Source organism: Protobothrops mucrosquamatus, unplaced genomic scaffold, assembly GCF_001527695.2.
Source record: "Protobothrops mucrosquamatus isolate PMUCROS unplaced genomic scaffold, P.Mucros_1.0 scaffold2232, whole genome shotgun sequence".
Classification (NCBI taxonomy): Eukaryota; Metazoa; Chordata; class Lepidosauria; order Squamata; family Viperidae; genus Protobothrops; species Protobothrops mucrosquamatus.
In genome coordinates this window covers 127739-144975 of record NW_015388322.1, presented here as the reverse complement: position 1 = coordinate 144975, position 17237 = coordinate 127739, and the positions used below count along the sequence as shown (strand labels likewise).

Here is a 17237-nt window from a genome sequence, read left to right as displayed (position 1 = left end):
TTTTCTGTGATCTTATCATATTCTTCAGAAGCATTTTGGTTTTTTCCTTATTTATCCTTAGGCCTGCCATTTCACCATATTCCCCCAGTACTTCCATTAGCCTTATCCCTGATTGTAAAGGTTCTTCGAGTATAAAAACAAGATCGTCGGCAAAAGCTTGCAATTTAAAAATTTCTCTCTTAATCTCTAAACCTTTAATGTACTCATCCTTCCGAATTATTCTATTTAGTACCTCCAGGGATAATATAAACAGTAGTGGAGATAGTGGGCAACCTTGCCTTGTACCTTTTTGAATTTGGAAGTTTTTAGTAGTTTCTCCGTTAATTATATGATCATCTTTTTTGACCTTCTGACAAGCAAAGTCAATGGAGAAGCCAGATTCACTTAACAACCATATTACTAACTTAACAACTATAGTACTTCACTTAACAACTGTGGCAAGAAAGGTTGTAAAGTGGGGCAAAACTCCCTTAACAATTGACTGGCTTAGCAATGGAAATTTTGGGCTCAACTGAGGTCGTAAGTCAAGGACTACCTGTAGACAGAATCTTGCCAGACTTTAAAGCTAATAAATATACCCCGAGAGATTGGGTGTGGTTATCTTGAACTCCCTCCCCAATCCAGCTGAGGACTGTGCTTCTATCTGGAATATATTGCCTCCTCTGGAAGAAACAAGGGTGCTTCTGTCAACATTCCTCTCGTCTCCTTCTCCAGGTGCACATTCCATTACATTTATGGGGACTTCTAGGGAAGCAATAGTGATCTGAAAATGACTTTGCTGAGCTGGTGACCATGGTGGAACAGAGAGCCAGCAAATGAATGGGCTTCTCAGAATTCCTCTCTGGACAAGGAGAGACCTCGGGATCATCCACAAGTGCTCATGCAGTAATTCCCCATGAGTAGACTTGTAAGATATAAGTCTTCAGTGGGTTAGACTCTGGGATCTGAGGGATCATCATCTTTGCTCAAACTACAGCTGGCACCTTTAAAAGGACACTGGATTTACATGCTTCCTTTCTTAATCACTTCTGGAAATTGCTTGTTATGGGTTTTTCTTTTTTATATAATGGCAAGTTTCACTACACCAGCTGAGTTTCCATCAATCCTTGGTAACATAATTTTTTTTGTGTGAATTTTAAAATGACAGATTACAAGAATGATATGGAAAAAGATATTACACTGCATTTACAAATGAAGCTGACTGATGTCTTAATAATTAAAAGGAATATACAAACAATAAACCAAGAGTGACTTGGATAATTCACCATATTTTCTGTTCTGTAAGACATTCCAGTACGATTAGTATTATTCTCTATATCTGTTTTCTTTTCAGAAACCACACCAAGAACAGATTGGTCAATGTGTTGTAACTAGGAAGAATTTTAAAAGAAAAAGGATAGATTGCATCACCACAATGTTGACTTAGATTGTATGTCTGAGTGTAAATACAGCATGAGCCTACTTGTACACAAAACTAACCCCATGCTGTATTTACACTGTCATGCAATCTAAATCAACATTGTGATGGTGCAATCTATCCTTTTTCTTTTAAAATTCTTCCTAGTTACAACACACTGACCAATCTATTCTTGGTCTTCTTATCTGTGAGCATTCCGTAACATCTCAGCAGCAGAGCCAACAATTCATTTCAGCCAACTAAAGATGAAATTCTCGTAAGTAATATCTGATGTTACAAGACTGAACCCTATGTTACATTTCAGGGCTTATTTGGCATTGATCCTATCAATCTCAGTCAAAGAACCTAGGTCTCACAAGTAACAGAAAGGCATAAAAATGTTAAGTGTCTTAACATTCTCCTAAAGGGGCTAGTCACAAATACAAACATGTATTATGGAAAAAATAATAATGGATAGTGCAGAAATTCAATTGGTGCTCCTTCTCTGACTCTAAATCGTTAAACATATAAACCAGCAGGATACAAATCTCCCCTACTGAATTTTTACCTGGCAGGCAGATTTTAAAGTTACCCAGGAAAAGATAAATTCTAAATAAACCTTTATGGAGTGCTCAAAACTGCCTTACAGGTAGAGAAAGAACATCTGGGTTGCTATTTCAGGCATGTTGCCAAAGTCTCCTTGAGGCCTGTATCTTCTTTTGCTTGATAGTGCAAAATGTAGAAGTGTAGGGGATCCTGAAGGAAAGGAACTTCATTTGTAACCCGCTAAATGGTCTTCATGCTAGTTGTAGCATAAGAAATTGTATAGAATTTGCAGCAAGACTTTAACATTCTGTAGAGAAGGACACAGGTTCACAAGTGCTTTGCCAGGTTTAATCATCCAATCAACGTCCAGTCAAAGTGGTAAAATCTTTGGAAGCCTTTGCAACATTAAGGTAGATGGACTGATAGCGTCACTTGGGTGAAGTCATTTCTGGTATCTATTATTTATTTATTTAGCCACCCATCTCAGCCACATGACTCTGAGTGGCTTACAATTCTAAAACGTTTGTTGTTGTTGTTAGTTGCGAAGTCGTGTCCGACTCATCGCGACCCCATGGAAAACATTCCTCCAGGCCTTCCTGTCCTCCACCATCTTCTGGAGTCCATTTAAGCTCACGCCTACTGCTTCAGTGATTCCATCCAGCCACCTCATTCTCTGTCGTCCCCTTCTTCTATTGCCCTCAATCTTTCCCAGCATTAGGCTCTTCTCCAGTGAGTCCTTCCTTCTCATTAGGTGGCCAAAGTATTTGAGTTTCAACTTCAGGATCTGGCCTTCTAAAGAGCAGTCGGGGTTGATCTCCTCTAGGACTGACCGGTTTGATCGCCTTGCAGTCCAGGGGACTTGCAGGAGTCTTCTCCAGCATCAATTCTTTTGTGCTCAGCCTTTCTTATGGTCCAACTTTCACAGCCATACATTGCAACTGGGAAAACCATGACTATACGTACTTTTGTTGGCAGGGTGATGTCTCTGCTTTTTAGTATGCTGTCTAGATTTTCCATAACAATGAAAAACAACAAATCAATAAAAACATCCAAAGAATCTACCTACCATTTTAACTTGTGATAACGAGGCACTGAACAGAAAGAAGCAATAGAATTCAATTTACTATAAGATGACTAGTTTGGTTGATTAGGCTAAATAACAGCAACATTAGAAAAGAATATTTGGAGCTTAGGTTGAACTGTGGTTCTCAGAGAGCACCAGACGCCAATAATTACATTCTTCAGAAGAATTTTCTGATTGAAGATTAAGTATATTGTCTTAGGACTGGCATGCTGGCTGAGGAATTCTGGGAGTTGAAGTCCACAAGTCATAAAAAGGCCAAGTTTGAAGACCCTTGTCTTAGAAGATCATACTGGTCTTTGATGGTGACCCACAAATTGCATTGGAATCACTAGGAACAGTGTACTCCAAAACTCTTATTTTGCAAACTTCCCATAGTTGCCCAAATGATATTTTCATTATCAGGGTACAAGTGAGGATTCTGGTCTTATATCACTGAGTGGGAGAACAAGACCATTTTGTAAATGGCTCATTGTGGAAGACATTGTATTGGCAAGAATGGAAAGTTTTTATTGCAAAACTGGCCAAAGTCATCTTTGATCAGTTTTACGTTCTAACCAGTCCCTGGAGCAGACAGGCTTTTCAAGACGGGCAACACGCCTGTAATTTTACCCCTTGTGATCCTGCTAATCTTCCATCTCAGCAACTCAAGAAAATAGAAAAGTGGGGCCTGAAAGTCTAGCCAGGCAATAATCTTCTCTGCTTTTTTAATTGAAAAAACCCCCTGTATATATCGGGTTTTTTTTCCAATAGAGATGCCCATTCCCAAGCTGGAGCCCTGCAAATGGACTGAGCTTCAACTCTTGTAATGCTGATCCAATTATACTGGACTATTCTAGCTTCATTATGGCAGGAGTCCCCAACCTCCAGGCTACGGCCTGTTCAGAACAGGACCCTGGAAATGGCAGGTGAGTGCATGCGTGTGTGCAGCTCCATTTGTGCAAATGGCAGGCGTGTTTGCCTGCTGGTCATTCAAATGGACCTGTGTACAGGTGACCATCCCCTCTCTATCCACCCCAGCTGGTCCACAAAGCTGGAAAAGTTGGGGACCGCTGCACTATGGGAGATATGGAGCACATTATCACCTCACTTAGAGGTCATCAGCATTAGGAAGGTATGACATGGAGAGATTCTCAATGTAAGAAAAAATGTGGATAACATTATGAACAATCTGGCAAGAGTTTATTTTGTTGCAAGCCTACAAAAGCAGTATCAAAGTACATTTTTCTATCCTGGTTAAATAGCTTTTAAAAAAGAAAGAATAATGAATGAGTCAAGGCTTCACACATATCAGAATGCTTTAGGGCAGTTTAAAGGCAATTATTATGGTATCATTTTTTTTGCAGACTACAGTCTATCATTAGGGGAAATGACACATTTATTACTGCTATTGCTATAAAAATTTACAACAGCAGTTTAGAAAAATCCTTGGTGAATTTAGAATGACATCTACCATGGCAAAGATTGTACAAAATATGATTATTTCTATGCAGCACTAGGGGGAAAAATATCTTACAGTACAATTAAGTAAGAAATTGCCATAATTATTTATAAGCAAGATAAGAGAACAGGTAACTAAGCCACCATTGCAAAATTTTCTGATTTATGATTGGCATGACCAAACAAAACTGCCTTTTTAAATATAAGATTAACACATAATTCATATCAATTTTCTTCTCCACAAATGCAGTTTGTGATATACCCTCATGATTGTGGGAGTCTTTCTTATTTTTTTCTCTCTTCAGAATGAAGAAAAAATCCCGATGAATCTAGGGATAAATGCTAAAGGATCTATTGTTTTTGCTGCCATCATCAAATCTTTTCTTGGTCTGGGAATTAGTTTTTCTCCCCCCCCCCCTCTCTTTCCAAATGTGACCAGGTATAATGTGGGAAAGACATTGAACAGCAGGGTGACTTTGTTAATGTTAAAAGAAATAATTAAATGAACTTTCATTAAATAGCTTAAAATGAATTATGAATAGGCTGCTTTAATCTTATAATAACCTATAGTCTATCACTTCCTGCTTTCCCTGGAACTAAGTATCTAGAACTTGGTTCCCTGTAAACTTTAAGTAGGTCAAATGGCACATCATGAGGCAAAACATTTTGAACCAGGGTACCCCAAATGGGCTTACTTTCAGAATGTGTCCAAAATCCGGGAACCATGAACTCCTATGGAATTTACATTTTATGACATAAAAATTATCACAAAACAATTTATGACATAATACAAAATGGCATAAAACATTTGCTGTGCTAATACTTAACTGTGCTATACAGTTCAACATAGGCTAGTTTCAAGGCAGGTACCTCTCTATTTGTACTCCAACTTTTCCAGTGAAGGCAGTACATTAGAATCCCTGCCAACTGTTGAAGTCATTGAGGAAACTGATAAGAAAATACCTATGAAAGGATGACCCAACGGGTCACAGGTTGTCTATTAAGTTCTTGTGAGTTTACTTTAAATTTCTTGTGAGATTTGCCTTAGTGGTTCCAGTCCTGCCTGTTGTGTAAACACAGTTGCTGCCCCTGAAAGCGGCCATCATAACCATTAGCTGCCTATGAATTGTGTTTTCTTTTTAGTAGTATCATTTTTGAAAATAAGCACAATGAAAAATACATTCAAGATTATCTTAAATATAATTCTAGCATATATTTTTTTCCAAAAAAGTCATTAGGCCAGAGTCACATATGCCTCATGAATGAGGAAATTTCCAAAAATGTTTATAATGCAAATCTAATTCTATCAAATGTAGTTTTTGTCCTAGCCTACCAGCTAAGTTTTTGTAACCTATCTCAAATTCAAGACAAAATGTGGCCTTTGATTATGAAAACTTTTTGTATGTCATTAGTAGATAGTGACTTTATTCTCTAAATTCATACTTCTTTCATTGCAATTCTAGATTATGTCTAAAGGAAATAGAAATAAGTTATGGTAGAAATAGATACTTCTGATGGTGGGAGTGGAATATACTGAGGACTCTGGATGACACCATTAAGATGAGTGTGTGTATGGGTAAGAGGGATTGATTTTGCATCTGATAGGGCTCGGTTTCACATCAGTTGATAGTGGATGGGTGGTAGATGATGTAAGGGGTGAAGGATAGTAGATAAAGTAAGGAGCTAAGGGGGATCATGACCACAAAAATGTGGCCCAGTAAATAGTTGGAGAAGAATGAGGTAGCACCAGATAAAAGCATTTGAAGGAAGCAAAGGGAAGGGAAGGGAGAAGAGAAAATGGATGGAAGAACTGGCCTGTGCGATGGTGTCAGAAAACTGAAAATACAAGTGAAGAGAGAAAGAGTTCCAGCATTGCCATGACCTCATCTAGTGTGAGATCTTGAAACTGTAGACACCATTATGGAGTTGCTTCATGGAAAATCAATAGTAAGAGATTGGGCTTGATGAATTGATCTATGAAAGGCTGAAAGGCTTCTATGTCAATCTGCTGTGAGAGGTTTGGTGAGTGCAGGCCAGCAAAGGAAGAAAATAAATAGAGAAGGTGCTCAAATATAGACATAGAAGAGCAGAGGGACATTCAGGAGGCCACTGGTATCTGAGGTTGTTGTTTTTCTCTCCCACTTTAATTGGTTGATCTACCAAGAAGCTTGTGTTGTTGATCTGTTTCTGTGCCATAAGACAAGAGAAAGAGACTAAAGGATATTTCTTAAGTGAAAAACACAAGGCAGGAAAGTTGGACACCCTCCCCCCCACAATACACAATGGGGTGAACGGAAAAGAGATTCTGCCCACACCAGGAGCCCTAGCTGGACCGGAAAAACAGAATGTACTTCTGTGGCTCCATCACCTACCAACCAGATTCATATTCTGTCTGGCAGATTTGTGCAATTGAGAGAGTTACCTGGACTGGGATATTAGCCATCAATCAGCCCTTCAAAGACCTGATTTTCCTTTTTCTCAATTTAGCCAGCTTAGACAAATCTCCAACCTATCTTTTTTTTGGGGGGGGGGGGGAATTGGAGAACCTGGTACCGTTTCAGTTTTAGAGGGTTTTGGAGGAAATGGATTTCTGGATTATTCTCTATTGAATTTTAAGCCCAAGTCTAGGATGGAAACAGCACCGGTCATCCTGAAAGATCCTGAAAGATGGGATGGAGGGCATCTACCTCTCTGCGATACCTCTTATCATAAATTATAGTATCGTCCTGATGCTTCTGTGAGGATTGGAGGAATTGTTCAGTGGTGGCATCAGTCTTTCTTTATTGAGTGGTTTCAGTGTGTAGAGAGGAAGAATGATGATCTAATGCAGGGGTGTCAAACTGCCGGCCCGCGGGCCAGACGTGTCACGTGAAAGCCGCACCCACCCCATTGCAGGCAATGGCAAAACTGTCCCGATACGTTGTGCGATGTCACATGATGTCGCAAGTTTGACATGTCTGATCTAATGGTTGCCCTATCCATACTATTCCACATTTGTATAAAGTTATTGAGAAAGTCCTGGTGCCTCCTTACTCTTGGATGAAGTATCATTAATATCCTGATGATACTGAATGACACTGATACATCATCACAGCCAAGATTGCTGTGGAAATCCTGACCTAGTGCCTAGAGCAGGGCTTTTCAACCAGTGGTACGGGTACCACCTGTGGTACATTGGCACCTGGCAGGTGGTACGCAACCATCCTAGAAAAGTGATAGTGGGGGAGGGGAATGAGCTGAACCGGTGGCAGCACCGCACAAGCCTGAGCGAGAGATGGCTGGAGCTGCAGGGCTGAGCGGAAGCGCCAGGATCAGCGCCAGGCTCCAGCTGGAGCTCGGTGCTAATCCTGGTGTTTCTGCTGAGCCCTGAAGAAGCACCAATCAGCTGGAAAGCAGCACTGATCCTGGCGCTTCTGCTGAGCCCAGAAGTGCCGATCAGCTGGAATGTTGCAGCATCTCCAAGGTCTTGTGATTTACATTCAGATACTTGGCAACTGATTCATATTTATGACGGTCACAGTGTCCCAGGGTCATGTGAAGTGACCAAAACCTGCTGCAACCACCCAGCAGACGGGGGGAATAAAAACCAAATATCCCCCACCCCACCCCCACTGCCAATCCTCAACAGAAATGCTCACAACAATGAAAACCTCGGACAGGAGGAAGAGCACCACCGGGCGGGCAGGCAGGTGTCTTGCTCGGCTGTGGCTTGGGGGGCACTTTTTTCAGTGCCATTGTAACTTCAAACAGTCACTAAGTGAACTGTTGTAAGTTGAGGACTATCTGTACTTTATCACTTTTTTCCTTTTTTTTTTGGTCATCAAGTTTTTGACACCTTGCTAGGCGACTGGTGGTACTCAGATGTTGCCATATCCTAAAAGTGGTACAATGGGTGAAAAGGTTGAAAAGCCCTGTTCTAGTCCAACATCCATCAGGAAATATATCTAACAAACGGTGTCTAATCTTTGCCTGAAAAATCTCCAATGATGGAGCTCCCCAACCCTAGAAGACAGTGGTCTTGTGGTCAGGAAGCATCTCATTTGAGTTTGGATCTCTTTTGAAAGCTCTCATTCATTGGTCCTTGTCTTATTTTCAGGCATAAAAAAGAACAAATCTACAGGATCTTCCCTGTGACAGTTCTTCAGGTATGGGAAGACTGCTAACGTTTTCTTTCTTTTCTTTACACTAGTCTAGGCTTCATCATTCTTCATCGTGTCTATCATCAAAACTCCTCCTAATCCTTGTCACTTTTCTTTGTACTTCCTGCTAGTTCCTCCATAGATAAACATACTTCCGATGGTTTTGACCTGTATCATAAGGTCTATTCTATACTAGTCCTGTTATATCACCTTAATAATATTTAATAATATGGTCATAAAGACACTACGTTATGACCCAGAAACTTTCGACGTCCTATAACGATCGGCTACGAAGTAGACATCCAGATGGTCCTACGGGTCCATAAAGAGTTTTCATGAAGACACAAGCCAAGTACTACTTATCTTATACCATGCATTTGGTTTTCTTACCCAAGTGCAGAATTTTACTCTGGGCATATTATACCTTCTAACTCTGTTGTTTGAATTACAGACTTTAGTTTTCTATGCTTCAAATGTATTGTAAAGAAATAGAAAGGAGAATTTCATCTCATCCTATGCTATGGTTACATTTCTTACAATAATTGATAATTGGAATGTATACATTCTTATTGTCCAGAAAGTTAAATACAGAAGTATTCCCCTATTTAGCTTAAGGCTTTATCAAGGAAACAGTAACCAATATGCCATCACTTTCAGGACATTCCTTAGTGACTTTAATACCTCCACAAATCTCTGTCTTTTTAGTTATAATAAAAACATATTCAGTGCACATATCATGTTGAGACATGGCTTGCTTATCCATTAGCTCAATGGTTCTCAACCTTCACCATGGACCCTTTAAATATCTTTTGTGGCCACGGATCATGACCACAGATCCCGAAAACTTAACTCAAGATTTAAATCATAACATTTCTTAAAGCCTTTGCAGACCTCCTGTGACAACATTGTGGCCACTCAGGAGTCCACGGACCACAGGTTGGGAACCACTGTATTAGCTGATTCTTGCAATACACTTTAAATAGAACTGAAAAGGGAATCTGTCTTTTAAAAACTGAGTTCCCACCATATCTCTTTTAGCATCCGGTTGTAACAATGTGAGGAAGAGTTTGGATTTTAAAGTACGGTAGTTAAGTTGACTTTTCTTGATACAAGAAAAGAGTGACAAAAATGCTGCTGTATTTTGCTTGGAGGTATGTATTTAAGCTGAATACTAAGGATTATAACAACCATTCCTTGTCTCTCACCACCCACACTACAGTCTTTAACTTCTCTGTCCCTTACCAAATGACAGATTGTAATGCTGAGCCTGTTGGCAATAGAAAACCTTGACTGTATTCTGCTATGCCCTGAACATGCCAGATATAAGATTCAGGTTCCTTTCAAATGTTTAATCACAGAAGCTCTCACAATTCCTGCTAACTATGCAGCCAGGAAACACATGTCCATGGCTTTTGAGGTTATTGGTTGCCTACATCTAGCACTTATGAACAAATAAAAGATGTATCCAAAGGAAGTTCCTTGACTTCCTTTGGTCCAAAGCTCCATTACAAATCTCACAAACCAGAACTATCTAGATCAGGGGTCTCCAACCCCCAGGCAGCAGCCCGGTACCCAGTTCGGAACTGGGCTGCGCAAGTGGTGAATGCACGTGTGCAAACCTTCATTTGCACAAGTGGCAGGTGCATGTGCCTGCCGCTTGCGCAAATGTAGGTGTTCGTGCACACTCATGGCATTTGCACAGAACCATTCCCTCTCCCCCCCCCCACCTCACTGGTCCACCAAACTGGAAAGGTTGGGGAATGCTGATCTAAATGAATGATCCAGTGACTGAAGGTTTTACCCGGAACAGTATAATCACTGTTAATCTTTAGCTGTGATTGCCAGTAAACTCTTCTATTACTTCATACCTCTGCCACTAGGTTATCATGTTGAGAAGAGATGAAGCACAGGGGTCTCATGTGCCAAACCAGCTTCTACTAGCGGACTTCCAATGACTGCTAATCAACCAAAATCATTATTCCTCACAATTTCCAGTGATTTCTACTGATATGTCTGTGAGCTCTTTCAACAACCCCCATGACAGGCCAACCAGCAGCACTCAGACCTCTTGACAGGAGCTATCTGTCCCTTTCCAGGAACTCTTCTGCTTCAGACAGAAAAAAGAAGGCTATCAGAAAGACAGAAAATACCATCACTTGTAGCTCTCCCCCAGATCCATTTTCCTTCCTCTTTGGTTCATATATGTCACCCCCAGCAAAACAGCCCTGGGGAAATGCAGTCTTCAACAGAGGAGGGGCTGCCCCCCCAGCTAAGGATTCAATTCAGTCTTTTCAGAAGAACCACCCCAAAACACTTGAAAGTGGGGGGGGACTTCTTTCCCCCTTTTAACATAACCATCCCAGTTGAAAGTCAATAAGCAAAGAGCTATTTTCTGTTGCTTGGTTTCTCTCCCCACCACCACCACCGCCGCCTTCCACATCTGACTCATGGATGTATGCCTTCCTCATGCTTTTTACAAGACTGACGTCGCGTTTATTTTTCACCTTAGAGGTGAGCTGGCATCACTGCACCCAAGAGCAGCAGTACCAGCAGCCGCCCGTAACTCAAGATCCAGGACGCCGAATTGACTAAAAACTGACTCCCTGCCATTGAAAGCACCCCTTATAGCAGGCCCGGCACGGAGGCAGCATCGAACAGGTAATCGGAACCTCAGGCACGTGGGAAAGGATTGGGGAACGGGGGTTTTTCTTCCCTCTCCTAAAAGTGGCGGGCGGCTCTACCTCGGGAGCCGGATTCCCAGGTTTGAAGTCTCCCCCTTCCCGGTTCCGGATTTATTAGAAGCGGCGGTGCGGATACACTCGCGGGTTAACCCTCGACAAAGGGCGCAGTGTCTTGACGTTCGATGCCCCCCGCCCGCCCCTCATGAGATCCCTAGAAGAGCAGCGGTCAAGCCTCAACCATCGCCTGTCCCTAGGAAAGGCATATTGCACGGCGAATAAGCGGCCCAGGCTCCTTCCCGCTCAGCCCTCCGGATGCCTTTGTCTGCTGTTCCAGATGGACGGAGGTGGCGGAGAAGCTACCGAGTCCCGTCCAGCCCGGATCCCTCCTCCTTTCCTTCCCCCCCCCCCATCTCGCCCAGTACCGATGGTAGAGATGTGCGAAGGGTGGAACTCGTTGTCAGTGAAGCGGCACAACAAGCAGGTCTTGCCCACGCCGGAGTCCCCGATGAGCAGCAGGCGAAAGAGCACGTCGTATTGCTTGGCCATGGCGGGGGGGGGGGCCGGTCGGGCTTCAGCCCCGCGCTGCGCCGGCTGCCATCCCAGCCCGAACGCCTTCCGCTCCCGGCGTCTCTTGGTCTGGGGTGGCGGTAAGCCCCAGAGGCGAACGGGCAGGCGGGAAAGCTGGCGCTGCAGGAAGGGGGAGGGGGGAAGAGAGGAGGCGAGAGAACGCGAGCAATAGCGCCTCTTCGATCACTTCGATCCGCTAAGGAGGAAATCCAAAGAATGGGGGGGGGGGAATTGGAGGCGCCGCCGGCAGAAAAATCGCCTCTCCTCCAAGCGCGGCTGGCAGGGAGGAGTGGAAAGCGCTACAGCAATTGCTGCTCCTATTGGAGAGTGGGGGGGGTGGGTGACACAAGAACCCACGCAGGGAGCTCTTCGGGCGCGCGGAACCGAGACGCGCCCCCCCCTCCCGCGCCCCCGGCTTCGAGATCCGGCTATTTGCCCCGCGTGCTGACGACCGGCGAAAAAGGCGGGGAACGAAGGGAGGCGGAGGCTTTGAACGTTCAACGGGGCGGAGTTTTATGCTGCCGGCTGCCTCAAATTGCCGGAGAATGGCGAGGAAGGGTAACGGTGGATGTATTAGAAAGGTGCTATTTTCAAAAGGCAATGGGGCTAAATATTTTTTTTTTCCCTTTGAGGAAGAAGAAGACGTTTCGCTTCTCATACAAGAAGCTTCACCAGTTCTGGCCGGATGGGGAGTGGGGACAAAAGTGGTACTATGTGTAGTGACCACCATTATCTCAGTCAACTTATGCAGTTGTAGTCAAACCACAGTTTAGCCCGGTGTTTCTCAACCTTGACAATTTTAAGGCATGTGGACTTCAACTCCCAGAATTCCACAGCCAGCATTGCTGGCTGTGGAATTCTGGGAGTTGAAGTCCACATGCCTTAAAATTGTCAAGGTTGAGAAACACGGGAGCCTGTTGGGCAAAACGGAACTTTTTAGAAAAAGGAAAAGTGCTAAGCAAGTACTTAAAAACTGTGCTAAGCAGGGTTTGGAGGCTGTGTGTGTGTGTGTGTGGTTTTTTTTTTTTGCTAGAAGGCTAAGACTTTGCTTGAAATTCATTAACTTGGCCATTGTTGGAAATATAAACTTACATTCGGTAGACTCAATTCGGTTTAATAGGTTACGATTATATTTTCTTCGCAGCAAGTGCTGAAGAATAGTTGTTCAAAACATTGGGGATTGGTATTAATACTCTTGACATATTAATTTCAGATAATGTCAATGGGGATTTGTCCTTGATTTAAAACTGGTTATCGGAACATACTATAATGCAGCACACTAGCGCTCTGCTGTTTCTGATAGTGTAATAACCACCCTTAGAACAACTGTAGTTTTTTATATATGGCCATAAACTTTATAGTTAGGCACATGCAATTATAGGATTATATCTTGATGTAATGGCAAAGTGTTGGATTGAGAAATTGATTGGGTTCATGACCTGCTTAACTATGATTGACTGGATAAACCAAAATTAGCTGGGTTCACACAACATGCTAAGGCAAAGTCAAACCATGTTATTACTTGGTGTGATATATGAAGTTAGCCAATATCTCTCAGTCTACTTCATCTGGTTATTTTGAAATAATTACAGTATAAAAGGAAAAAGGACTGGGAGAGACAAACTTGCTGTCTTGAGCTTCTGGAAGACTGGCAGGATGTAAATGTACTAAGTATATAAAATATAGGAAAAATATATATTTAACGATGAATTATATATAAGACCTCAAGTGGTGGCACCTAAAACTACCTAGCTGGTTTTATTATGTCAAGCTTTCCTTAGGCATTTTGTCAGAGTAGAGAGCAACTAAATTTAGGTGTCAATATAATACAGCATTCAGTGATGTAGTTAAGGAAGTTCCATCTTGAGATTTCATAGATTTTTGCCTTTCCTTTTCTAGAAAGTAGCCTTAATTACTTCCCTTCAGATTTATTTATTTATTCTCCTCTTTAGAAAAACAGGTGCATATGCTGCTCTCCTTACAACAAATGTGGAGCAATTTACATTCTTAATTCTAGTAACAGGATTGAAAGAATATACAATCAGATAGTACAGGTTGTCAATTTACAACCATTCATTTAATGACAATTTGAAATTATAATGGCACTGAAAAAAGTGGCTTATGACCATTTTTCACAGTTACAACCATTTCAACATCCCTGTGGCCAAGTGATTGAAAAGATACTTGTTAACTACCATGTATTTATTACTTTTGCAATGTCCTGGCATCATGAGATCACATTTTGCAACCTTATGACAAACAATGTCAATGGGAAAGCCAGATTCTCTTAACCATATTGCTAACTTAACAGTTGCAATACTTCACCTAACCATGGCAAGAAAGGAACTTAACAAATGTCTTGCTTAGCACAATTTTGACTGTCTTGCTTAGCACAACTTACAACTATGGTTGTAAGTTGAGTACAAGTATAACAAATTGCTTCTCACCCAAATACCAAAATAAAATCCAAATAAAAATAATTCTCTTCTTACAGGAAGAAAACAGCACAGCAGATCCTAAAACTTCCCTGAAAAAGCCATATTTTAACATTTTTTGAAAGGCCAAATGGTTTGGGGCCAACTTGAATTTGGGGAGAATGTTGTTCCAGAGAAAATGGTAGTGGCGGGGATGACCAACCCTTGTGGTCCCTGCAGACGACGTTGCTTGGGTATAGGGAGATTTTTCTTCAAAAATAAATGGTCCCACAGATACGAATATTCTCCTTTATTAATACTTTTTTAAAATTAAGATTCTGTAACACTTAGCAAATCTAATACATTTTTCTGTTTATCATAGAGCAAGGTGAACATTAGACCCATAATTCTCAGTCCCAAAAGTGTTTTTTTTTTCCAAAAATTCCAAAGGCAGCTTTTTTCAAAAGGCAACTGAATTTTGTTTTTTTCTCTTGAAGATGTTTTGCTTCTCAGTATATATTTTATAAGCATAAGAGCTATAAGTTAAATGCCACATAAGTAAATCTACATATTAGCAATGTACAATGCAAACAACTAAGCACTGTTGCAATCCTTAAATAAGGATAGATGATTGAGTATGCAGTTAGGGTCTACAGTTTGCACAGTATAATTCTGGGGAATTATATTGTGAAATAAACTCCTTTGAAATGTTGCTTATTTATAACTAAGCATGCTTATACTGTAAATCAAAATAATTAGAAGAGGATCAGTGTAAGGACTTCCATTCTGGATAGGAAACTCCTTAATCACACACACATATACTCCTCCTCTAAATCTAACTAACTTGTGTTGTTGCTATGGTAAATTTCTATGATAGCAATCTCACTTCCATTACAAACAGGAGCATGCTGTGAGATGCTCAGTGTATCTAACCTTATGTATCTTCTGGGTCATCATTTAACATGGTTTCTGCATCAGCACAGAGAAAATGTAGAGAGAACCAGTTCATTGTGATTCATAGGCTGCTGAACAAGACACCTCGTTCTTACAAGGCTATTTTGTTATTTCTGAATGACACATCTCAGATTGATAAAGAGGAATCAGAGTGGGTAAAAATTATATGTTTGTACTTTGAGATATCCAGAAATCTCAACCTGTATTAAGAGGATCTATTTGATATGATGCAGTGAAACTTGAATTTAGCTTTTTTTTCTTGCTTATGTGGAAATTCAAGATCATTTGAGTTACTTGTTGAAAAGGGGTATAGTAGTAACATTTAACATCTGAATGCTCCCATCTGACACTGCTAAATAAATCCACACATAAACCCTAAAACAGCTTTCACTGTTTTCCAAATATCAATACTTCTCATTTCCTAGTCAAATCGTCATCTTTGTGGAAAGATGTACTGTACTAAACTGAAATAAATCACAATTCTGATTTACTTTCTATATAATTTCCTCAGTTTGTAGACTATCTAACTGTAGGCTCAGTATTATCTATTGCCAAATCCCTATAAATTTTAAAATTATACATGAAAACACTAATAATTCTGAGGTTAGCATTGGTGAAAATACCTTATTTGGATTTTGAAAAACCAATCCAATTTTGCCAAATGATGTTAGAGTTAAAATTAAATGTGATAAAAATCATCCTATGATCGGTTTGCATATCCCATTCACATATAATGGATGGATATGTATAACTTTTTTCATACTGAATAAGGTAAGGAGAATTTCGACTTATCAATATGTCACAGTAAGGTAGTCATGAAGTCTTCTGCAGCAAAAATTAGTCATGTGATAACATCTTACAAATTTATTATCACACTCCACATATCTCTGATCCCTTGGGTCGTCATTTCAGAGATAGTTCCTTACCAGATTCCTTAATGTCTTCAACAATGGCAAAGCTTCTAATGTACAGTACTTGAAAAGTTCTCAAATATTCATGGAGATATTCAGAGTTGTATCTATCTTGAAAATAGCCCATCTTAACTGTATAGCATAGTCAAACATCTGGAGTTGATCACAGGAAATATTTTATGACATTTATATTATGTCATTAAATGCTTTATGATAATTTTATGTTATATAAACATTTTACAAAATTTGCCAAATTTCAATTTCACGGGATTCATGGGTCCCTGGTTTTTGGATGAATTCTGTAAGTTAGGCACTTTGAGGTTCCAGTGTTCAAAAGGTTTTGCCCTTTGAGGCACCATTTTGCCCAATTAAAAGTTGTAAAAAATTACATAGGTGTGATTATGAAATCAGTGGCTATGGCAACATTTTATTGACTTTTCTGGATTTAGAAGATAAAAATTTAAAAAACCCAAGTCACTTTGGTTAGCAAGATAAATGGCATATAAATTTAATAATAAATAAAAAAAATTCAAAAAGAGTTGGGCCTGGTTAGCATTTGGTTAGGATACTAGTACTTGGCTAGGTTAAAACATTAGCACTGTAGCTAAAATTAAAGTGAAAATGTCTCCAAAATCATCTGTGGTAAAGCTCTTCTGTTCAGTTGCCAAGAAAACTAACTGGATTTATTCATGAAGTGATCAGAGGTTGAGTGCAACTTGGACACTTTATACCACACAGAGAATATGTTTAGTGGTCACTAAAAACTAGCAATTAGATGTACAAACTATCACATCTACATATTATCAATATGTAATAAATGTTTCTCTTTGTTTAATCTTTGATAAATGATGAATTTTAGTTTAAATATTTCTTGATAAAACTCACCTTTGTAATTGTTTTTTCAAAGTTAGGCACATTAAAGTCGGTGTCCTGGGGAGGTGAAATGTTTACTCACTGCTTATAAGATACTGGTTTCTCTGATGTCAGATTTGTGTAAGAAGTAGCAATTTTGTCAAATGTCAAATGCAATGACATTTGAGCACAAAGATAATATTGAAGGATGAGCAAATACACTATTCTGTAATATTATAGTGAAAACCTTAGGTCT

General features: G+C 40.4%; 1 protein-coding gene across 1 annotated transcript in view; it reads right to left on the bottom strand.

Annotated features, from left to right (window-relative positions):
* RAB15 (RAB15, member RAS oncogene family) overlaps nucleotides 1-11829 on the bottom strand; it is a 23563-nt gene extending 11734 nt beyond the window's left edge. The window contains exon 1 of the mRNA XM_015824434.1: nucleotides 11706-11829. Within this exon, the coding sequence (XP_015679920.1) occupies nucleotides 11706-11829 (124 nt within the window). The remainder of the gene's footprint in view (nucleotides 1-11705) is intronic.
* Nucleotides 11830-17237: the final 5408 nt, after the last annotated feature.